The following is a 24,259-nucleotide window of genomic DNA, read 5'->3' as shown; positions in this document are numbered from 1 at the left end:
AAAACAGGGAGAAGGGAGAATATGTAGACATGCTGAGATAAAAGAACATACTCTTTGCCAGAATTCAGCCAGCCTTCACAAGATCACAACATATGCAAATATGTTCTCTTTTACACCTCCAGCAGAATAATACCATTTCGGAGTGCATGATATTCAGTTGCATTGGCATATACAGTAGTGTGTTCTCTGGATGGTCTTAAACTGTCTTAATTTATGTCTAAGATGATATGAACACGACTGGGCAGTCTAACATATCTGTATCCATTCATCATCATCAATAGCGTCTCCCAGGTCTTCCTCACATTTTTGTTTGATATGTTTTGTGTCATCGGGAAAAGCCTCTATCAACTCTTGATACAGTTTTGAAATCAACTTTAGAGGTTTGTCAGACTGCCTTAAAACAGCAGCTGGCTTGTCCCGTGTTTGCAGGACAGCGAGAATAAAGTGTTGTATCTGCAAGAATTCACCTCACCTCTGTCACAGACCGGTCTTCCCTGGCTATTTTTGTCATCCCACAGATTCTTTTGAAACCATCTTTGTTCTGCTTTGTATGCATTAGCCTACTTTTTATATTAATAACACATATTTGTCCCATTATTCGCACACTCAGAATTCGCTGCTTCAACTTCAGTAGCCTACCTCTTCTAGTTTGGCGTGAGAGTTCTGGTGCGCCTAGTATGTCTGGTCTCATTGAAATAGAGTAGGCTGCCTACATAGGCCGGAGAATCACGTGGCAGTAAACATGAATGTGAAATTAACTTAAATATGATTAGACTGTAGTGTACTACAGTGTCTGTAAATAAATATTGCCACAGGGTGTGGTGCTGGCGGGAGCAGGATGAAGCTATTGGTCCCGCGCAGACCACTACTGTGCATGACAGTGAAGCCTGTAATGTTATAGCTGTTTATTACTGTGTCAGTGTGAAAAGTAGGGAATTAGCTTGGGAAACTGACAGATCAATAACGTTACATTGACGTACTAACTAATACAACTCACAAGTAGAAAGAAACAAAGAAATAATTATATATTATAATTAATATTTCTCTCCATTGTCTGAGCATCCAGAACTTGATGGGTACGCTGTTTCCAGAAGTCCATCCATCCATTTGGTTCCTGCTGTTCTGACAACTACATGCATGTGTGCATTCCTTGTCTTTAGAAATCATACAATGAGGCAAAATCAGAACATGGAGGCAAGAAAAGCCATTGTCCTCTCAGTATTATCATAGATGCGCCAACATGCAAGTACACAAACTGAAATGTGCATGTACAAGCTCACAGCATACTGTTACAGTATACCATATAAATAGTTTATGTCTATGCTGTATACATTAGTCAATGAGTGAAATATATGTACTGTAGGCAGAGATCAAGGCCAGGGCAAGCAGCAGAAGGCAGACAAGGCAGAGAAAGGAAAGGACAGGGGTGGACTGAAGACAATAGAGAGAGCACCAAGCTCACCTCGGGGCAGACAGTGGTATTAGTTTGAGGACTGATTCATTAACCCTCAAGCACTGGGGATGAAATAGAATAGACCATGATCATGCTGTCTGTCTGTACCTTTACATTTTCAGGGCTCACATTATGTTAATGCATATGCCTTGTGCTATATGCAGATATGCAATTTGCTCTATGAGCAGGAATTGGCATCAGAATACTTGTGATTGAATGTTGCCATGTTTAAATGTTTAACTGGCAATGACGTAGGGTGACTGCTTGAGGCGGTGCCCCTCTCTGTGGAGCTCCCTCTGACTCTCCGCCCTTGGAGGCGTTTCAAATATCGCAGAGAGTAATGATCAAATATCGTCTCTATCTATATAACGTTAGCTAGCTAACGTTATTTTGCCTACCAGAAAGACCCCCAGGTAACCAAAAGGCCTTTATTCATTGTTTTGCGTGTTAGCTATTACATACTGAGAGGCGAGCCCGCGTTTTCCATCAGACTTCGACATTATTGTTCTGCGATTTCTGGGCCCTGTGGTGCGCGGATGGATTAGCTTTGTGGCAGACAATACAGAGTCTTATTATGTGCATATGCCAGCTTAATACAATGTCATCATGCCTTATATTTTACTCCACGTTATACTGGTTGGTGGGAAAGTATCGTTGTAAATAGTCCAGATGGTTGGTTGGGTTTTGGGCGTGTTGACAGGCGCATCTAGCTAAGTTGCTAGCTACTGTTGCTAACCATTATTAGCTAGCTTCAGTTGATGTTGTCAGCTGACGTTTGCTAGAACAGTCTTAGCTTAGCATCGTTAGTTAGCTAACTATCTGTGCATTGATGCTTAACTGTGCTCCTTGATTCTGAAGTGTGTATATATATATCGTTATTTGTTACCCGAAGATGCGGGCGAGGTTTTGTCAGGAATGTTTATCATTAGCCTAACGTTAGTTAACCTATTGAGATTGTGTTGAAGATGGAGCCTTTTCCAACATGCCATGCATGTGTTTATTGTATTATCATTGAACACACTATGTTTGGCATTACTTTGCTAACTAGTTCAATCGATGTTTGCTAGTGTCGCAGACTCGCAGTTAACTAATGTAGCTAACTTAACTAGTTAGTGAGTGTACCTAAGCCATCTAACCGTACCCAGCCAAAATATTGAACTCACCCCAGCCTGCCATATCATAGCTTGCCAGACTCTGTTGCCATGTTTTTTGGCAAATCTTTACATATCGCTCAGCTATTTGCAAATAAAACCCTATAGGTTATGTTTGCAAGTAACTAATTTGGCTAGCTAACGTTAGTTAGATAACTAACGTTAGATGACTAACATATTGTTGACGAAATATGCACTTCATGTGTTAAAGCTGTTTACCCCAAACTGCATGGATCAATATGAAATCTGACAAGGCAGCCTCTCTCCTGAGAATGCATTAGGGGAGTATCGCATGGTTTGTCCTTTCAAATAGAGCTGTAGCACAGCCATTTTAACCACAACTAGCGGGGTATTGTAATGGCTACGTTTTGTCTTTAGATCTCTGCTCAGACATTGCGTTAGGCAAGCTAATGGCAAGCTAATTCTACTGAATTATGTCTGCACTTTGTACACAAGTGCTATTGGTGTAGGCCAGAGTATCATACTGATGCTTTCATGAATACATTGCTTCATGTTTTCTAATTTCACATTGGTATGATAACTATGGAAATGACTGCACTATTGACATACCAGCACTCATTCCTACTTAAAATAGATGTCACATAAAAAATGGTGACTCACTTTTGTTTTCATATTTCCATTACAGTTGAATTTGTAAGGCCTAAGGCAAACACACAGAGGTCATCATGGGTGACGACAGTGAGTGGATGAAGTTGCCCATCGACCAGAAGTGTGAACACAAGGTGATTACCCCTTAAACACACACACACACACTATAAAACAAACCTGACTTTCCTCAGTGTTGAATCCTTGCTGGATGCATTTCAGCAGCTGTGGTTTTGTTTCATAAAATGTTATCCAATAGCACACTCAGTATTCTTATTGTAAAATCATTTATAGGGCAGCTTTTATTGAACATGTTTTTTCCCCCACAAAACATGTGGGGAAAACTGGATTTCCAGCAGCATAGAGCTAGTCTGGAGAAGGTTTATTGGCTTCTTCCAAAAGGATAACTTAAAACCCAGTAACGCTTATGATTTATAGTTTCTAATCCCTCTTCAGAGTTTCTCTCAATTGATCGAAACCCCTTACTGACTGCTTCAATCACAATGGATTATATGCTAGGCCAATCAACAGCCTAATATAACATCCAAAGAAGGCCCATTTTTTAAAATTTGTTTCTCTACCCTGCCATTCCAACTAGAATCTGGATCACATCACCCTATCCCTTAGTTATAAACTCAAAATGACCTTGACTCCCTCTCCTCACAATGCTCACTATTCTCCTGCTTCATCCCAACCAAGGTATGGAAGGCCAGACTAAATGGCTATGAAGAAGCCCTGAAGCTCTTCCAGCGTATAGAGGACGAGAAGAGCCCAGAATGGGGCAAATACCTGGGCCTGCTTAAGAAGTTTGTGACAGACTCAAATGCTGTGGCCCAGCTCAAGGGTCTCGAGGCAGCACTTGCTTATGTTGAGAATGCTCATTTGGCTGGCAAGTAAGTATTAAACATACATCTGTCATCTGACTACACAGACTGTACTGTGTAAAAATAAGTAATACCTAACTTGTTTTCAGTCTTCAGGCTACTTGAATATCTCCTGATGTAAACACTGTTTAAAGAATTAATTAATAGGCCTAACGTATAACCTGGGTCTACAGGTTAGGTGATTTCATAGAATTATAATACATGACTCATCGTAATTATTTGGGTGAATATAACAACAGTCTCCCAGTGAAAGCTTTCTGTTTGTGGTATAGGTACTGCTCTCTGTGTGAATATGGGCTTGTTGTGGAAAGCTCCAGTAAGCTGCAACACAGTCAGGAGAAATGTGATGCCTGTCTGATATTTATTTATGGCGTTAGTCAGTCTGACATCATAGCCGTCTATTGTGTGCAGCCTATTGGGCAAGGATTACACTATTGAATGACTGGTAGATACTGAGTTTAGCTAAAAGGTGGTATTTCCAGATGACCTCTTACACCCCCTGGACAGCTTCTGGTTATGAACAACATGGTATTATATTATACAAAAACAATCACTTGCATTCTACAATGGTATCTAATATCAAATATTGTTTCCACAAACCCTTGTTATATGATGTACACTCCACAGTATGTATCCCACCTTTTACATCATTTCAACGGCTTGTATTTTAATGGTTGGCTAAGTATTCTTCTCTGTATTGTGCTTGTGTTCCAGAACATCAGGAGAGGTGGTGTCTGGAGTGGTCAGTAAAGTGTTTAACCAGCCTAAAGCCAGGGCCAAAGAGCTGGGCTCCGACATCTGCCTCATGTACATAGAGATCGAGAGGGCTGAGGTGGTTCAGGACGAGCTCATCAAAGGCCTCGATAACAAAAACCCTAAGATTGTTGTCACCTGTATTGAAACTTTAAGGAAGGCACTTAGGTGAGTTGTTCAATTTCTTAGTTTTCCTAGAGATTTCTCCAACCAATGAATTCTCTTTTTTTTACCATTGCTATTTTCATTACATACATAGGCCTACATTCTGAAATGTAACATGATTTTTTTTCTTTTTATTTCCAGTGAATTTGGCTCCAAGATTATTACCCTGAAGCCAGTGGTGAAAGTTTTGCCCAAACAGTTTGAGTCGAGAGAAAAGGCAGTCCGAGATGAGGCCAAACTACTCTCAGTAGAGATCTATAAATGGATCCGGGATGCTCTGCGACCTCCTCTCCAGGGCATCAACTCTGTTCAGGTGTGATGACACTTTTGAACACTTTCATACACATCCTCTCTGCCTTCTCAAAACGCAGTATGGGTCTCCCTAAATGCCGGATCAACCGATGAATGGGATGTCTAACAGTTGGGTATCTTCCTCTTTCTTCCACAGTTGAAAGAGCTGGAAGAGGAGTGGGTGAAGCTGCCAACAACGGCCCCTAAACAGAGTCGCTTCCTCCGCTCTCAGCAGGCCCTCAAGGCCAAGTTTGAACAGCAGCAGGCGGCTGGAGGAGACGAGGCAGACGGTAGGCTTTCTCATAAATAGTTTTGATGTTCGCATTTAAGCTTTTTATCCCCCCCTTTTCCTAGCCTGGGTGGCGGTGTGTTTGTGCTATATTGCCCACTCTTTACGGACATGTTGGCTAGATGGCACAGTCAGATCTGTGACTAGGCTGCTTTTTACCCCCTGCTGCTTAATTCCATTTGTGGAACAATTGTTCTTCATCAATGGCGTTTGAGAGTGAATTTGTGCAATGCTTTATATCTTTGTGAAAGTGAACTTTAAATGCCCAGGTGTTGTTGACAGACAAGAAGATTGACGTATGATGGAAACTGGTTTTGAGAATGGCCTTTTTGCTGAAGCGTCGACATCAAACCGTCTCCAATATATCCCCCATTGTCTTTTGTTCTTCTTCACTACTCTTACTAATGAGATGGGTCTAGGACTACAATATCAGATGGTCTCAGTCTGTAAACTCTTTCAGGAGATGACGATGACGAACCTGCACCTCAAGTTGATCCTTATGAGCTGCTGGAACCAGTGGAGATCCTCTCAAAACTACCTAAAGACTTCTATGACAAAATTGTAAGTTTGGGCCCCTGTGTTTTAGGAAAGGCCCTATTGGATCTTTGGATGTGATGTAATGCTGAATGTTTCAAAATTATTTTATATGATGAGTTTCACTGCAATTTGGTTCTTATAACAGCTAACAGATTTTTTTTCTGACCATAGGAGGCCAAAAAATGGCAGGAGAGGAAAGAGGCCTTAGAAGCATTGGAGACCTTGGCTAAAAACCCTAAATTGGAGAACGGTGACTATGGGGACTTGGTCAGAGCACTAAAAAAGGTACAGTAACATGCATATCTGCTTAATGGAGATGCCAGGGATCCTGGGAAATGGAATGTGTCTCAAGGAAGTAGGTCGGTCGACAATGAGAAATCTACTGAACAACTCTGTCTTGTTTTCCAGGTTATTGGGAAAGATGCAAATGTTATGTTGGTGACCTTGGCAGCCAAATGTTTGGCTGGACTAGCTGCTGGGCTCCGGAAGAAGTTTGGAACATATGCAGGACATGTAAGTTAACTAGCTAGCTATCCTCATGGCAGAGGGAACGTCTCTTTATACATCTTGATTTCTGACTAAACATTAGTACTTATATGTTATGCGCAATGTTTTCAAGGTGGTGCCAACAATTTTAGAAAAGTTTAAAGAGAAGAAACCTCAAGTGGTCCAGGCCTTGCAAGAGGCTATTGATGCAGTCTTCCTTACTGTGAGTATACTGTTTCATCCAGTGTAGATGCGTATAGATTGCATTTGGATTACTGTTAGTGTTATTTGGGTTGTTAATTCGATTAGTTCCTCAATTTCTTGATTAACCCAGAAGCCAGCCGCACCAATGTGTCGGAGGAAACACCGTACAACTGGCGACCGTGTCAGTGCATGCTCCCGGCCCGCCACATGAGTCTCTAGCGCGCAGTGGGATATCCCGGACAGCCAAACCCTTCCCTAACCCTGACGATGCTGTGCCAATTATACGCAGCCTCATGGGTCTCCCGGCTGCGACACAGCTCGGGATTGAAGCCAAATCTGTAGTGACTCCGCTAGCACTGCCTTAGATTGCTGCGCCACTCGGGAGGCCCTCAATGTCTTGTTTTTGACACAATGCTATCCATGTTTTTCAGACAACTCTCCAGAATATCAGTGAGGATGTATTGGGGGTGATGGACAATAAGAACCCTTCCATCAAACAACAGGCCTCTCTGTTCCTGGCCAGAAGCTTCCGCCACTGTACCCAAGCCACATTGCCAAAGAGCATGCTCAAAGCTTTCTGCCCTGCATTTCTCAAGGTATCTGAACATTTCCTATTTCTAAGCAGGCAAATTCAGGGCTGGTTTCCCAGACACAGATTAAGTGTTGTCCTGGACTAAAATGCATGCTTAGTCAAGACTCTAACATTGTAAATGCTTTTTAGTCTAGGACTAGCCTTTATCTGTTTCTGGGAAATTGGCCCTCTGTTCAAATTATGCTCTGTCCGCCAATTTGTGATTGAGTGTGTGGAGTAATGCTCCTACTCCTGATCTCTTGATTAACCCTCTCAGCAAGTGAATGATTCGGCCCCAGAGGTGAGAGATGCTGCGTATGAAGCTTTGGGTACAGCCATGAAGGTGGTGGGTGAGAAGGCTGTCAACCCATTCCTGGCTGATCTGGATAAACTCAAGCTTGATAAGGTGAGGCGATGACGTATTACCTCCACACCGGCGGTCACGGGTCATGAAGGCAGTCAAATTCCACGTCACTGTTTAGTCACGGTAATGATGATTCTCCAAGTAGTAATGCTGCTGATGATTAGTAGCCAACCAAACTTGCTAACTGCCTGGTACTCAGCACTCTATTGTCCCTCTAATCACTCTGACATCAATGCAAATGTGTTTGAAAATCTAACACTTCATGAGAGCCCATGAGTTCATGTTGTGCAACATTTCTATAGGCTATGCAATTGTGTGAGAACAGAGTGATGGCCTCTATTAAAAAGAGGATCCATCAGCTTTCTATAGGCTAGGAGTACTGTATTTATTTCTCAACTTTCCCAATATTAAGCACATTGCTTCTCTTTATAACAGGAGTATAACCTACCTGGCTGGCATGACAATTAACCACAGGAAAAGTGTCCTCCATTCACTATTTAAGTGTATAGATGACATTATTTTTTCCCGCTACCCCTGTTTGGAGACTGGACCATTGTCATGCACCCGTCTAAATCCAAACGTCACACTTCTATGTTGATGGATTCTGGGTGCTAAACTCCTAAACTTGGGATAAGGTTAATTATCAGGTATCCTATTGAAATATTGAGTGCTATGGTTTAGAGAGTCTACACCAGAAGTTAATGGTTATCTGTAGGAGGAAGGTATATAGTGGGTGCAACTAAGCTTGGAATGTACTGAGTGCAGGGAAACTGATCACATGTGGCAGGCATTGATAAGGGGGGAGAGCCATGGATTAATGATGAAGGGGGTCTAGGTCAGGTCACGTTAAGGGAGAAATAAAAGTATCACTTAGTGTCCTGCCTTGCAGTAAAGATACAATGTTTGTACAGATGTGTAGGAGGAGACTCGGCCTAGGAGGAAGGGTTAAATATCAGTGCTTGTGTGAAAAGGTTTTTGTCTAATGCAGCTTTATTGATCCTCTGGGAAGAATAAACTTGGTTAAGCTTTCATAGTGTCACTATGAAATTAGAACCTGACAAGATTAAATCAAGAATAGTCTAATGGGTGACAGTATTAGCCTATCACTTGTGAATGATATATTATCACTTGTGAATGATATATTATCACTTGTGAATGATATATTATCACTTGTGAATGATATATTATCACTTGTGAATGATATATTATCACTTGTGAATGATATATTATCACTTGTGAATGATATATTATCACTTGTGAATGATATATTATCACTTGTGAATGATATATTATCACTTGTGAATGATATATTATCACTTGTGAATGATATATTATCACTTGTGAATGATATATTATCACTTGTGAATGATATATTATCACTTGTGAATGATATATTATCACTTGTGAATGATATATTATCACTTGTGAATGATATATTATCACTTGTGAATGATATATTATCACTTGTGAATGATATATTATCACTTGTGAATGCATAAGCATAAGAAACAATGCCCTTTTTTGCGCAACTTTTTCGAATCAGTCGCACACCTCATGTAGCTTAGTCCATAGTCCTTTAGTTGTGATTACAAACCTTATCAAAACACAAAGTGGCCAAATATAACATAGAATTAAGCACATTAATCCGCTTTACAAGGAGAGCCTAACTGGCATATAAGCGGCCCGTGAGTTTCACGTTTGGGGAAGATAATTTTCCCCATAAAAATGCCCCTTTAATAATAAAAGCATTACATGTATAATCACATTTTGAGGTCACTTTTGATAATGGTGTTTTCCCGCTAATGAAACATTCACCCTTTATAGCTTCCTGCCGTGTGCGCATTGCTGTGCTTATAATGTGATGAAATAGCCTAATAGTTAAAAAAATATATATTTTACCCCCTTTTCTACACAATTTCGTGGTATCCAATTGTTAGTAGTTACTATCTTGTCTCATCACTACAACTCCCGTATGGGCTCGGGAGAGACGAAGGTCGAAAGCCATGCGTCCACACAACCCAACCAAGCCGCACTGCTTCTTAACACAGCGCGCATCCAACCCGGAAGCCAGCCGCACCAATGTGTCAGAGGAAACACCGTGCACCTGGCGACCTGGTTAGCGTGCACTGCGCCCGGTCCGCCACAGGGGTCGCTAGTGCTCGATGAGACAAGGATATCCCTGCCATCAAGTTTTTTTTGGGGGGGTGCATTATGGCCACACAAAGGGATGCCGTTGGGAAATTCGAGGCATTATCAAGTGCTTGTCAAATTGTGAAGAGACTGATGAAGTGCGGCTTTTCAAGTCATCATTACAAATGTATTAAATCAAAACATATAGCCCAACGTTTGTAGAACTAAAGTTAAATTACTAACTCTAAATTAAGCCTATAGGAGTACACCTTTTTTTTGTTAACCGCTCAACACAGAATAGCCGCATGTGTTACTCCCTCAAATCATTAGGAGAACATATCCTTTCTATTTTAATTCAGCTTTGTTCAGTTGTATTCTTCAAATCATAAAATAATGCCCCGGAATTCTAAGCAAATGTTGTCTGCTAAATGAACTAGTGCAGCTCACAGCCATTTGTCATAGCCAGATCAGGACCTAACATAAGGACAACTCAGAGTATGCTATTCTGTTCTTCTGAAATGGACTACATTTTCTTCATATCATGTTTCTTTAGACTTAAAATAAATAATGGATTTGTGATGGTGTAGGCTATATTAAATGGATTTAAAATGTAGATGATCGAAAGGTCTGCATCAGTGGATTGTATGGAAGCCAGGAGATGCTAAATGTGTTTATGTCAATTACTGTGAGACCGACAGTTATTTGCTTGACAGTCACCGGCAGACAATTTTGTGACCGCCACAGCCCTAGGCAAGTCTATATAAAAGATGTATCAGTCTATCATTTTCTCTCATATATATGTATATTCCTTATCAGTATCCTTATTAATGTTATCTTGTGTTGCTTATCCTGTGAAAAACTAGTTTACCCCTTCAGACTAGTTGAGGTCAATGTAGATGAATTCTTTATTGGATAAGGGTTATATTATGAGTGAGTGAGGTTGTACCCTTTTGAAGTTTAGCCGTTAAAGAGTTGACGACAAATGAAATGACCTGACCTCCATCTCTTAATGAACAGATTAAAGAAAGTGCTGATAAAGTGGAACTGCTGGGAAAGAAAGGAGGTGGAGGGGCGGAGAAGAAGGCACCTGCTGCAAAGGTAGCACCGCCTGCAAAGGTAGCACCGCCTGCTGAGAATCCAGCTAGATCCTCTGGACCACCCAAGAAGGCCTCAGCAGCTAAGGTGTGATTGGGTGATTGATTATACAATTATAATGCATATAAAGCCACTCCGGCCTGAGACAACATTACAAAGTGAATCCCAGGCTACCAGTTTTGTTAACCAGGCTCACTACACTGCCCCTAATGAGACACAGGAACCATAGTAGTAGTAATAATAATGCATCTATATAGCGCCTTTCCACCTCAAGTAGGTGCTCAAAGCACTTTGCATAGTAAAGTGGGGAAAGTCACCACTTCCACCACCAATGTGTAGCAACCAGTTGGGTGATGCACAGCAATCATTTTGTGCTGGAACGCTCACCATACATCAGCTATCATGGTGGAGAGGTGAGGAGTGATGAATGCCAATTGGGGATTCGGGCAATGATTAGGTGGCCAACTACAATTTAATAAAAAGTTATCTTTTTTTGTGTTTTTCATCATTTTTGCAGTCTGGTGGACCTCCTAAGAAAGGGAAATCTGCCTCTGCTCTGAGTGCCAAAGGAAAGAAAGTTCCTGAAACAAAGGAATTCATAGAGACAGAGCTATCGGTAAGTTGGCTCATAACGTTTCACGGCTGTTTCGCAGATTGTAATGTGCAGCCATTTCACCGTAGGAATACTCAGTTGTGTTTTGATGCTTTAGTGATCTGTTTCAACATGAGTGAAGCAGTCGTCTCTATGGTTGGCTCTGGCCCTCTGACCCCAGTTCCTCTCTAGGTTTCTTCTTTCTAGGGAGTTTTTACTATTTTCATTAACTTGAGTGCGTTCTTCTGTCTGTGTCCTCTAGATTGAGGTATGTGAGGAGAAGTCGGCCGCGGTGCTCCCTGCCTCCTGCATGCAGCTGCTGGACTCTGCTAACTGGAAGGAGAGACTGGCCAGCATGGAGGAGTTTCAGAAGGTAACTAGTTTTGACCTTGTATAGTTTGACTTCTTTTTTTGCTCATACAGTGCATTCATAAAGTATTCAGACCTCTTCCCCTTTTCCACATTTTGTTACGTTACAGCCTTATTCTAAAATGAATTCAATTGATTTATTTCACCTTTATTTAACCAGGTAGGCAAGTTTAATTTACAATTGTGACCTGGCCAAGCTAAAGCAACGCAGTTCGACACATACATCACACAGTTAAACATGGAGTAAAACCAACATACAGTAGAAAAATACGTCTACAATGTGAGCAAATGCGGTGAGATAAGGGAGGTAAAGGGGAAAAAAGGCCATGGTGGTGAAGTAAATACAATATAGCAAGTTAAACACTGGAATGGTAGATTTGCAGTGGAAGAATGTGCAAAGTAGAGATAGAAATAATGTGGTGCAAAGGAGCAAAATAAATAAATGCAGTAGGGGAAGAGGTAGTTGTTTGCGCTAAATCATAGATGGGCTATGTACAGTAGTTACAGTAGTAATGTACAAATAGTTTTGGCTTTGTCATTATGGGGTATTGTGTGTAGATTGGGGGAACGATTTGGTCCATTTTAGAATAAGGCTGTAACGTAACAAAATGTGGATAAAGTCATACTTTCCAAATGGACTGTAACTCATAAGATACATTTGTGTTCTATTTAATTCGGTGCTTTTGCTCATATCATGAACATGCTCCATACAACAAAATGGTATTGTCATCTGAATTCCAATGTATTTTTACCCTCAACAACTGGCATATAAACCTTTTTTTTTTTTAAATATATATATATATATATATATATTTTTTTTGCTCTAGACATACTTTAAGTGGCGGTGTCATTTACTGTTATCTTATGCTATGTTCTTTCATGTGATCGTCATCAGGCTGTGGAGCAGATGGACAAGAATGAGATGCCATGTCAGGCTCTGGTCAGGATGCTGGCCAAGAAACCAGGCTGGAAAGAGACTAACTTCCAGGTACAGTATACCAACTTTAAACACTTACAGATAAAATGGAAGTATCACAAACAAGTATATATTTTAGTGGACAGTCCCTTTTTTTGGTATTGGACCTTGTTTTTGTCTAGCTCCTGTCATTATTTTGGATGCGTGTAGAAAGAAAACGTATTCACTAGATGGATCCACCCACATGGCTCTGTCTTCATAACTGACTTTTGGCTCTTGGGTTTGTTCAGGTGATGCAGATGAAGCTCCACATTGTGGGTCTGATAGCCCAGAAGGGCTCCTTCTCCAAGACGTCTGCCTTCGTGGTGCTGGACGGCTTGGTTGATAAAATAGGAGATGTGAAGTGTGGGGGTAAAGCTAAGGAGGGCCTGACTGCTACTGCTGAGGCCTGTTCCCTCCCCTGGACTGCTGAACAGGTTTGTTGTCAGTATTTGTTTATGACACTGCTGTTCTGTTAGTCTGTTTTTGAATGAAAAGAACAAGACTAAGAACACAAGTAAGATAAATATCACAGGGGTCCCAGGACTGGTTTGGAGATTAGTATGTCATATGTCTGTTCTACAAAATATATATTTCATTTTTCTGTTAAAATGTGTGCACTGAACTTGACATGCAGGATTGTTGATGCCGTTCTGATATATATCATTAAATGGTCTATAATGGACATCACAGTGGCGCTCAACTCAGACAGCAGTGTCTAGCCTACTGCAGTGTCTAGCAAGTCATTCAAAGCCGATACATTAGAACTTTCCAGTGCTACTATCTTTGCCATGTAACGGTGTTAATGAAACTAAATCAGACCGCCCCATAGTTGACCTATGACCTAGTCTGCTAGTTGCGGTGTGTTTTATGCAAGGTAAATATTCCTCAGGGTTCAAGTCGCGGGAGCCATAAGAGGGGAAACGTGTATTCTGACAAGCAGTCAGTGCACAACAATTCTTAATGCAATTGTGAGAACACTTTTGAAAGCAGTTTTGGCTTTAGAATTTTTTTAAAGAGGGGAGAACCCTGCTTTTCCCTAAAAGCATGATGATGGTCATTACTTTCTTACATGAAAGAGAGTTTAACTTGGCCCCAACCAATCAAACTGAGATCCTCTTAAGTTTCAGTCATGGGCCTTTTTTTATTTTTTTCAACCGGTCCCTGGCCTGGTCTGTAATGATTTGACTGGGATAGGGTCCAAGGCAGACAACATGAAAGAGGATTACTGGTTTATAGATATGATTCCACTTTCTCTAAGAATGTCGCCTGATGGTCCTAAGGGAACATTCTCTGTGGGACCTTTGTCTAGTTCCCTGTATGTTCCCAGGACTTCACTGAGGACCATTTCAGGACCTTTTTAGGACGTTCCCAGGACTTTCAAGGACATCGCGTAGTTGTTCACTAATGTGCTTCATCCCTCAGGTGGTCTCCATGGTTTTTGCGCAGAAGAATCCAAAAAATCAAGCTGAAACCCTCAACTGGTTGTCTAACGCCATGAAGGAATTTGGATTTACTGGGTTAGTCTTGCTTTCCATTATTGGAGGTGTATTCATCTACCAATAACAGTATCAAAGCCTTCGCTGTCCTATGATTTAGATATTTTAATTCACCATTGTGGTAACACAAGTCTGCAGGTAAAATGCTTTGTGTTATAAACATTTATGATAATGTGTATCCCCTGCAGCATCAATGTGAAGGGTTTCATCAACAACGTAAAGACGGCGTTGGGAGCGACCAACCCTGCGGTGCGGACCGCAGCCATCACCCTCCTAGGAGTCATGTACCTGTACATGGGAGCTCCTCTACGCATGTTCTTTGAGGATGAGAAACCTGCCCTTCTGAAACAGATAGATGATGAGTTTGAAAAGGTAGGAAAAAACATGTGAGCAGCATGTTGAGTGAAATACATCAAATACTATATTGTTTACGTCTTTTTTTCCTTCTTCCTAATGACTGGCCTCTCTTTGAAATTTTGGTAGCTAGAGGTTTATTTAAACTTTGATCTGTTCGGTCTACATAAGATGAATCTCTTGTGAACAGACTATTTAAACATTCTGGTACCGTCGATCTGTCATCAGGCTTTAGGCTGCATGAGATAACGAGCAGAATTAGTTCAGTGTTTGTGTTTTCGTCACTGGTTATTTTGACGAATCGGGTTTTGCGAAGGCAGTGGTTCAACTGGGGGTGGGGATATCCAGCCTGGTTAAAAACAGACGGAATTATCAGGGGGGTGGGACTGTTTTATTTTGCAAGGGAGGAGACGAGTGATGTTAATCGGTTAGCTGCCGAAAATACATGCTTAATGGTCTATAGGTTATTTTCATAATTTTGTGGAATTAAATTGGTACGTATGTATTTTTGTTAGTCGTCATGCATTTCATTTATCACAGCATACAGACCCTAGTTTGAGGAGCTGAATAGCCTACCACCTGTCAGTCAGCATGAGAGTAGCTCCTTAAAAAGCCTGTAGGTTACTGGAGTGAAACCTGCTTTTATAAGCCCAGTCATTGGCAGCAAATAACAAAAAATGCATTCGCGTGTTTTAACTTTGGTGTCCACGATACCCCCTATTTTTTTATACCCATTTGCCTTAAGGGTGCATAGGCTATAGACTGCTTAATGTTGACTCAGCACATCACCCACTTTTCAATGCGTGCTGGAGGCAGGGTAGTGTAATGCGAGCTGGAGGCAGGGTAGTGTAATGCGAACTGGAGGCAGGGTAGTGTAATGCGAGCTGGATGTCTTACTTTGAAGTAAAATAGCCTTGTGAAAATCCATCCATAGAAGCTTTCAGGCAGTTATTTTCTAAAGACTTCCTTATGCCATTAAAACCTCTTTGGGCTGGGTGGGATGCTAGAGCCACACCTCGACAACATCTGGTGAAATTGCAGAGTGTGAAATTCAAAATACAAAAATCATAATATTAAACACTCATGAAAATACAAGTGTTGTACATTGTTTAAAAGCGTAACTTCTTGTTAATCCAACCGCTTTGTCAGATTTCAAAAAGGCTTTACGGCGTAAGCATACCATGTGATTATCTGAGGACAGCGCTCTGCATATACCAGCATTAAAAACATTTTCCAAACCAGCAGAGGTGTCACAAAAATCTGAAATAGCGATAAAATAAATCACTTACCTTTGAAGATCTTCCTCTGTCTGCAATCCCAAGGGTCCCAGCTACACAACAAATGGTCGTTTTGTTCGATGAAGTCCTTTTATATCCCAAAAAAGTCAGTTTAGTTGGCGCGTTTGATTCAGTGTTCCAGTCGTTCCACTCGTTCGACAAAGGAATCCCAAGAAGTTACCGGTAAACTTCGTCCAAACAAGTCAAACAACGTTTCTAATCAATCCTCCGGTACCCTAATATGTAAATAAACAATACAATTTAAGACTGAATGTAGTATGCTCAATACCGGTGGTAAATAACGAAGTGCGCGCCCTCATCCACAAGACTACAGTCCAAATGAGAGCCATCTTGAAAAACTACAACTACTAATTTTTCAAAAAACAAGCCTGAAACCCTTTCTAAAGACTGTTGACATCTAGTGGAAGCCATAGGAACTGCAATAGACAAGCATTGGAATGACAAGCAATTGGAAAAAACAAGAAATCTGGGTTTTCGCCTGCCATATCAGTTCTGTTATACTCACAGACATTAATTTAACAGTTTTAGAAACTTCAGAGTTTTCTATCCAATGCTACCAATTATATTCCTATCCCAGCTTCTGGCCCTGAGTAACAGGCAGTTTACTTTGGGCATGTGAGTCATCTGAACTTCCGAATACTGCCCCCTAGCCTTAAGTTTTTAACCAGCATTTCTCTCCGGTTCTATTGGATTTCATATTCACTTACATTTGTTGTCCAGAAGCCAAAGGCACAATCCTAGTCATTTTAGCAACCCATTATACTAGTTGCTATTAGATTCCCCCCTTTTCTACGTTTCTAATGGAGATTTCCGTCTCTCACATGAAACTGCTCGCCGTTAGGTGTGTAATTTAGAACTGTGTTTTCCGTGAAATAACTGTTTTCTGTGAATTCTATTCATTAGCTGCTTCATTACAGCAGTTGCTTGTTCATTAATAGGCTATAGCTTTTTTGACTGTAAGACGATAGACTTGCTATTCATGAAAAATATCCAGTCCTTGTATGCTTGTATGTATCAGGGAGGAAGAAGCGAAGCGAGAGCTTTCATTCTTGCCAAAGTGCGATTTCTATGTCACCTGCCATCCCACCTTGCCATTGTTCGGGTGGAAACATAAACATCTTGTGTTTGTAGATCTCTGATATTATTTTCTGTTGGTCACGTCATTTTACTTATTTAAAAAAAAAATGTAACCGTTTGTTGAGGGTCGGTTAGTCGGCAGCAAAATTGACTGAAATTTGCACCCCTAGTGGAGACTTCGCAAGACCAGAAATCAAAATTTCTAATCCCCCCCCCCCCCCAAACCTAATTGATGATCGGACCAAATTACGCAATATTTTCTTTATGGTTTAACTGAGATTAACATAAGATTTATGTCAGGAAGGCATATAAGATATGTTTATATGCACAGGTATATATTTTCCAATGTGACTGAGATTGCTGCTTTTGCCTCTTCAGATGCAAGGCCAGTCTCCTCCGGCTGCGTTCAGAGGAACCAAGAAAGGAGGAGCAGAGGAGGACGGTGAGGAGGCAGACGAACAAGAGGAGGATGGAGGAGGAGCACCTGACATCATGGATCTGCTACCTAGATCTGACGTCAGGTTTGAATTCACACACTACCTCACCGCTCCTTCTCAGCACTGTTCCACATTTTCAACAAGTATGGTGGTCCTGCTTAGATTGGTTTGGCTCATCTGGCTCAGTGTGAAAAGCCCTATAGTACTTGGACTATTTTGGTTTTGATGTTAAATGGTTTAGCCATTTCACCTTATGAATCTATTTTCTTCATCTCCTGTCAGTGATAAGATCACACAAGACATGGTGGATAAGATGGCTGATAAGAACTGGAAGATCCGTAAGGAAGGTCTGGATGAGGTGGCAGCGGTCATCTCTGAGGCCAAGTTCATCCAGCCCAGTATAGGAGAGCTGCCCATGGCACTGAAGGGCCGACTCAACGACTCCAACAAGATCCTGGTAAGAAATGGACTCTGCTCTGACAGATACCATGACATTAAAAAGAATCTACGTTTTAGAGATCCTAAGCGATCTGTTTTTCTCCAGGATATTGGGAGTATCAGTGCAAACATCATTTATAGATGTCTTGCCATATTGTAGGTACTTCTAACACTGAATTATGTCTCTCCCCAGTGCCAGCAAACCCTGACTATTCTTCAACAAATAGCCGTAGCGATGGGCCCAGCTCTGAAACAACATGTTAAGAGCCTGGGCATGCCCATCATCACTGTACTGGGAGACAGTAAGGTAAAGACTATCATACTCTAAAATACCTGCACAAAGGCATAGGTAGACATTAGGATTAATGTGATAGAGAGTATTATATAGTGCATACATATTACACGCATAATAATCTCATACCATTGATAGACTAGTGTAGAGTTGTCAGAATCACTTGTCGCACTCTGTATTGGATTGAGGGAATAATGGCGTTGGCGCTCTGTGTCCCCTCCTCCCCTGTAGACCAATGTGCGTGCTGCTGCCATGACAACCCTGCAGGCCTGGGTAGAACAGACCGGCATGAAGGACTGGCTGGAGGGAGAGGACCTTTCTGAAGAGCTCAAGAGGGAGAACCCTTTCCTCAGGCAGGAGGTACAAACACAGCCCTTCAGGTCAACTCTTAGAATCTCTGTTAAAGCCTACCTCTTGTAGCTGGCGTAATGTGTACTGACAATGTGGTTAGATGGCTGTGTCATGGGTATTGTGTGGATTCATTGGGGGCATTTGGACTGTTAAAAGAAGGGGAAACATAATACCTCCAACCATGTTTGAGAAAAACCCATGTAACCCCCATCTCCCCAGGTGCTGGGCTGGCTGGCAGAGAAGCTCCCCACCATGCGTACGGTGCCCTCCGACCTGATGCTGTGTGTGCCCTACCTGTTCATTTGTCTGGAGGACCGCAACGGAGATGTGAGGAAGAAGGCCCAGGACGCCCTGCCCACCTTCATGATGCACCTGGGCTATGAGAAGATGTTGAAGGCCACTGGCAAACTGAAGGTATATTATGCCATGGAGGAGATGACTTAGACACGTTAACTCAAGGAGGGTTATGGATGGAAGAGATGACTAGGACAGGCAAAATTAAAGAGAACTTGGCTAAAATATATCTACCAGAGATGGGTGAGGTGCAAGTTCATTGGATAGCTTTTGAAAACAGTTTAATTACAGTAGATGGTAGAGCATCATTTGAATTACTAATACATAGAGGAAAACCGAGCTGAATTCAGTCTGGATTTTGAGGCTAGAGTACATTGTCTTAGTTCACATAGTGCAGTGGTTCATGGCAACACTCGCGTTAGAATGACGCCATCTGTGTGAACACAATGGGATGGGGTATTGTTATTGGGTAGTGACTCGGAAGACAATGGGCTGGGGTATTGTTATTGGGTAGTGACTCGGAAGACAATGGGCTGGGGTATTGTTATTGGGTAGTGACTCGGAAGACAATGGGCTGGGGTATTGTTATTGGGTAGTGACTCGGAAGACAATGGGCTGGGGTATTGTTATTGCGTAGTGACTCGGAAGACAATGGGCTGGGGTATTGTTGTTCTGTCATCTGACTCTGTGTGTCCATGTCTTCCTCTCCCTGCAGCCGGCCTCCAAGGAGCCAGTGTCTGCCCTGCTAGAGAAGGCCCGGGCAGTGATGCCAGCCAAGCCTGCTCCACCACCTGGCAAAGCTGGCGCAGCCAAGTCTAGCAGCGGCGGCGCCCCCGCTTCAAAGTCAGGTTGGCTTGCCTCTCCGTTACTGTCTGAATGATGGATGAGAGTTCATCCCCAATTGCACCCTATTAAGTGCACTACTTTTGACCAGGGTCCATAGAGCTCTGATCAAAAGTAGTGCACTGTGTAGGGAATAAGGTGTCACTTGCGACACAATGTCAACCACCAGTACATTTCTTATGGGGGGGTAAACTTGGATTAGCTAACACAAAGTGCCATTGGAACATAGGAGTGATGGTTGCTGATAATGGGCCTCTGTACACCTATGTAGATATTCCATGAAAAGAAAAGGTTTAATCTGCCAGCTATGATAGTCATTTAGTACTTTAACAATGTCTATACTGCATTTCTGATCAATTTGATGTTATTTTAATGAACAAAAAAATTTGCTTTTCTTTCAAAAACAAGGACATTTTGAACGAATGTGTGCGTGTTGTAGTGTGTGTGTGTTAGAGTCCAGTGAGTGTGCATAGAGCCAGTGCCAAGAAAAGGTGGGGTGGAGGAGCAATGCAAATAGTCTGGGTGGCCATTTGATAAACTTTTCAACAGTCTTATGGCTTGGGAGTGGAAGCTGTTCAGGAGCTTTTTAGTCCCAGACTTGGCGCTCCTGTACAGCTTGCCGTGCCGTGGCAGAGAGGACAGTGTATGACTTGGGTGGCTGTAGTCGTTGACAATTTCTTGGGGCTTTCCTCTGACACCGCCTAGCTCCCTTGAACTCATAACCTGTCTTGTAAGATGTCTGTTTTATTTATGTATATATATTAGTGTGGAGAGAGAGAACTTCCTGACCACTGTTGTTTTTTGTGCAGGTCCGTCTAAACCTAAACCTGTCATTGATGACGATGATGATGACGATCCTGAGCCTGAGACTAAGTCTAAGAAAGTGGTCAAGCCTGGAGCAGCCAAAAAGGTGTGCATTTATTCAGCTTTTCTTTTGTATTAAATGTATTTGACAGGGACCATGTAGTTACATTTGATGCATTGTTCCACATATAGTTGGACTGATAATGTTCATCTCCAGTCCCTGGGAATTTTACTTGCCAATGTCATGAAAATATCATTTCAGTCCCGTCTCATTTCAGTCCCGTCTCATTTCAGCTCTCGGGAAACCAAACTCCTACAATGTGCCAGCTTTTCTCTCTGTGAAGTTGATATTTCATTCTGCATTTAATAGAACGTCCCCCAGGAATCTGTTGCGAGCTCGTATAAAGATAGAGTCAGTAGTCCTAAAAGACTTACAAAGGGGAAGCCTAGCAGCCAGCAGGTACATGTTCGGATTCAAGCACCTCTGTGCTACTAATGTGTGACTCAGGAATGACTAATTGGGTGGAGCCTTGCGTCGGGTGTTGAGGCACTGCGCTCTGTCCAAGGCGTTGCACAATATCTAAGACTTTTTTAAATCTAGCTTTATATTCATCTTCGTATTTTTGGTGAAAAATATAGTTAATGTGTAGCGCTTTTTCATTTACAGGCTGAAATCACAAAGCTCTTTTAGATTATGAAGAGGATGGTGTTTTGGTGTTCTCTTAACTTTGTCTTTGTCTGACCACGCTATACATGAGTTTTACAGCTTTTCTATATAGCTTTACATGTTGTAGTAATGTTTCTGTCTTTTAAACCTCTACCACATATTCTGAGCACAACCCATTAGCTTTTATCTACCTTTGGATCTTGTAATGATGATATTTCTGTGCTTTGTCTTGTAAACCTCCCCATCTCTCTCCCCCGTCCCGTCTTCAGGGTGTGCTTGGGAAGAAGGCCCCGGTCACGAAGGCCAAGGATGAGGAGGACCGGTCTGGTGTCATCTTCATCCTGGTCCCCAATGGCAAGGAGCAGAGGATAAAGGAAGAGAAAGGGCTGAAGGCACGTCACCTTTGACCTTTTCACTTTTGATAAAAGGAGTGTGGGAGGTGTCTCTTTGTAATCACTTGAAAAAGATATGTACATCTCAATGTGACTATGGTTAAATAAAGAGTAAATAAAACATCTAAATCAATTGTGCAGTGGAGATGGAAGCTAGAGGTTGCTATAAAGGACAGTCATGTTTCATCTGCTTCCTGACAGTGTTTTCTGGATGCCCAGGATAAGACTGTTTTCTGAGCAAGACATTTTAATTCTTTATTTAAGCTTGAAGTCCCATTGAGAGCAAAGTCTCTTTTGCAAGGGAGCCCTGCAAAAGTGTAAAGGAAAATATTGTTTTATTTTATCCTTTCATTTAACCCAGCAAATAATTTAACATTCTTATTTACTTAGAAAACCTTTCTTGCTGAACAATAAATAACTTGTAATGTGAATAAGAATACTGATTTTATAGTTCTTGACTAATGATAACTTGTGACGCAGGTGTTGAAGTGGAACTTCCAGACCCCGCGAGATGAGTACGTGGATCAGCTAAAGACTCAGATGTCTACCTGCTTCGCCAGATGGCTCCAGGACGAGCTCTTCCATGCTTCTGACTTCCAACGCCAGGTCAAGGCTATCGGGGTCATGGGAGAGGTGAGAACCTGTCGGAGGCAGTGAAACGCACTAATGATTAGACGGAGCCCTTGAACCTTCTTTTTTCTTGAACCTTTATTTAAACAGGTGTGTGTTACTGAGATGAAATCTCTTTAGCAATAGGGACCTGCACTCTGTACATACTTTTGTTTGAGTCTGAAGAGTGAAAAGGCTTCAAAAATCTTAGACCAAAACCATTAGTGTTTCTTAGAAACCTAAGGGAGTTGCTTGTTTACTTGACTGACTACAATCTTATGTTTCCACTCTGTAGCGAATGGAGGATGAGCTTGAGGGCACAGTCAGCTGCTTGGACCTGATCCTGAAGTGGTTCACGCTGCGTTTCTTTGAGACCAACAGCACTGTGCTGATGAAGGTGCTGGAGTACCTCAAGCAGCTCTTCCCCACACTGAGCAGAGAGAACTACCACCTCAATGAATATGAGGCCTCCTCCTTCATTCCCTACCTCATCCTCAAAGTAAGTCATTCCCCTACCTCAGTGGTCACCAACTGGTCGATCTCCAAGGCATTTGTAGTCGGTCACTAAACATTTCTGTAAAAAATCAACGATAAAGCCTTGCGTTCCTTTTGGGGGGGGTTGCGCTGTTGGCGGTTGGTGCACTTGATTCAGCAGCCCTAGTGCCTGGAAAGAAAGGTATTCCCATTATGAACCATTTCATGTGCCTGAAAGTAGAACTCTGCAAACCCGGCAGGCCTAGGAAGCAAATCAAGTGCTCAGATCACCGTGTCTGTACAGTTTCCTCAAGCCGTAGGCTATGAAAGAAGCCTCGAACACACAGCAGTTGATACTGTGAGTTTTCTAAACTTTTAAAACCATGACTAGCGACTCAATGAATACAGCAAATAGCTGCTGTTTTTATGAGTAAGTTCATGTTTTTAAGTTGTTATTCAGCATTGTCAACCCATAACATGTGCATTCTCCCTACATGTGCAAACTCTCCTTCCAGACTCATATCAGACTCATATCAAACATCTCCAATCGAAAATCAAATCAAGAGTCGGCTTTCTATTCCGCAACAAAGCCTCCTTCACTCACGCCGTCAAGCTTACCCTAGTAAAACTGACTATCCTACCAATCCTCGACTTCGGCGATGTCATCTACAAAATGGCTTCCAACACTCTACTCAGCAAACTGGATGCAGTTTATCACAGTGCCATCCGTTTTGTCACTAAAGCAACTTATACCACCCACCACTGCGACTTGTATGCTCTAGTCGGCTGGCCCTCGCTACATATTCATCGCCAGACCCACTGGCTCCAGGTCATCTACAAGTCCATGCTAGGTAAAGCTCCGCCTTATCTCAGCTCACTGGTCACGATGGCAACACCCATCCGTAGCACGCGCTCCAGCAGGTGTATCTCACTGATCATCCCTAAAGCCAACATCTCATTTGGCCGCCTTTCGTTCCAGTACTCTGCTGCCTGTGACTGGAACGAATTGCAAAAATCGCTGAAGTTGGAGACTTTTATCTCCCTCACCAACTTCAAACATCAGCTATCTGAGCAGCTAACCGATCGCTGCAGCTGTACATAGTCTATTGGTAAATAGCCCACCCTTTTTCACCTACCTCATCCCCATACTGTTTTTATTTATTTACTTTTCTGCTCTTTTGCACACCAATATCTCTACCTGTACATGACCATCTGATCATTCATCACTCCAGTGTTAATCTGCAAAATTGTAATTATTTGCCTACCTCATGCCTTTTGCACACATTGTATATAGACTCCCCCTTTGTTTTCTACTGTGTTATTGACTTGTTAATTGTTTACTCCATGTGTAACTCTTTGTTGTCTGCTCACACTGCTATGCTTTATCTTGGCCAGGTCGCAGTTGCAAATGAGAACTTGTTCTCAACTAGCCTACCTGGTTAAATAAAGGTGTTCTCAACTAGCCTACCTGGTTAAATAAAGGTGTTCTCAACTAGCCTACCTGGTTAAATAAAGGTGTTCTCAACTAGCCTACC

At 42.0% G+C, this 24,259-nt stretch overlaps 1 protein-coding gene across 2 annotated transcripts in view; it reads left to right on the top strand.

The window, feature by feature from the left end:
• Nucleotides 1-1,735: 1,735 nt before the first annotated feature.
• Nucleotides 1,736-24,259, top strand: part of LOC109867458 (cytoskeleton-associated protein 5-A) — a 36,527-nt gene continuing 14,003 nt past the window's right edge. Inside the window, exons 1-29 of one of the 2 annotated variants that reach the window (XM_031801231.1) lie at nt 1,736-1,866; nt 3,251-3,347; nt 3,910-4,103; nt 4,809-5,015; nt 5,154-5,325; nt 5,461-5,593; nt 6,053-6,153; nt 6,301-6,414; nt 6,538-6,642; nt 6,749-6,838; nt 7,251-7,415; nt 7,668-7,796; nt 10,902-11,066; nt 11,497-11,595; nt 11,834-11,944; nt 12,836-12,928; nt 13,147-13,332; nt 14,321-14,415; nt 14,583-14,766; nt 17,502-17,644; nt 17,843-18,017; nt 18,192-18,305; nt 18,522-18,650; nt 18,861-19,055; nt 19,651-19,783; nt 20,588-20,688; nt 21,519-21,641; nt 22,122-22,274; nt 22,546-22,749. In XM_031801231.1, the coding sequence (XP_031657091.1) occupies nt 3,291-3,347; nt 3,910-4,103; nt 4,809-5,015; nt 5,154-5,325; nt 5,461-5,593; nt 6,053-6,153; nt 6,301-6,414; nt 6,538-6,642; nt 6,749-6,838; nt 7,251-7,415; nt 7,668-7,796; nt 10,902-11,066; nt 11,497-11,595; nt 11,834-11,944; nt 12,836-12,928; nt 13,147-13,332; nt 14,321-14,415; nt 14,583-14,766; nt 17,502-17,644; nt 17,843-18,017; nt 18,192-18,305; nt 18,522-18,650; nt 18,861-19,055; nt 19,651-19,783; nt 20,588-20,688; nt 21,519-21,641; nt 22,122-22,274; nt 22,546-22,749 (3,870 nt within the window). In that variant the 5' untranslated portion in view covers nt 1,736-1,866; nt 3,251-3,290. The remainder of the gene's footprint in view (nt 1,867-3,250; nt 3,348-3,909; nt 4,104-4,808; nt 5,016-5,153; nt 5,326-5,460; nt 5,594-6,052; nt 6,154-6,300; nt 6,415-6,537; nt 6,643-6,748; nt 6,839-7,250; nt 7,416-7,667; nt 7,797-10,901; nt 11,067-11,496; nt 11,596-11,833; nt 11,945-12,835; nt 12,929-13,146; nt 13,333-14,320; nt 14,416-14,582; nt 14,767-17,501; nt 17,645-17,842; nt 18,018-18,191; nt 18,306-18,521; nt 18,651-18,860; nt 19,056-19,650; nt 19,784-20,587; nt 20,689-21,518; nt 21,642-22,121; nt 22,275-22,545; nt 22,750-24,259) is intronic. The other variant, XM_020456631.2, reaches the window with a different exon arrangement.

The sequence above is a fragment of the Oncorhynchus kisutch genome, linkage group LG22, assembly GCF_002021735.2.
Source record: "Oncorhynchus kisutch isolate 150728-3 linkage group LG22, Okis_V2, whole genome shotgun sequence".
In the NCBI taxonomy this organism is placed as follows: domain Eukaryota; kingdom Metazoa; phylum Chordata; class Actinopteri; order Salmoniformes; family Salmonidae; genus Oncorhynchus; species Oncorhynchus kisutch.
The sequence above is the reverse complement of the archived record's forward strand: the minus strand, read 5'-3'. Positions and strand labels throughout refer to the sequence as shown.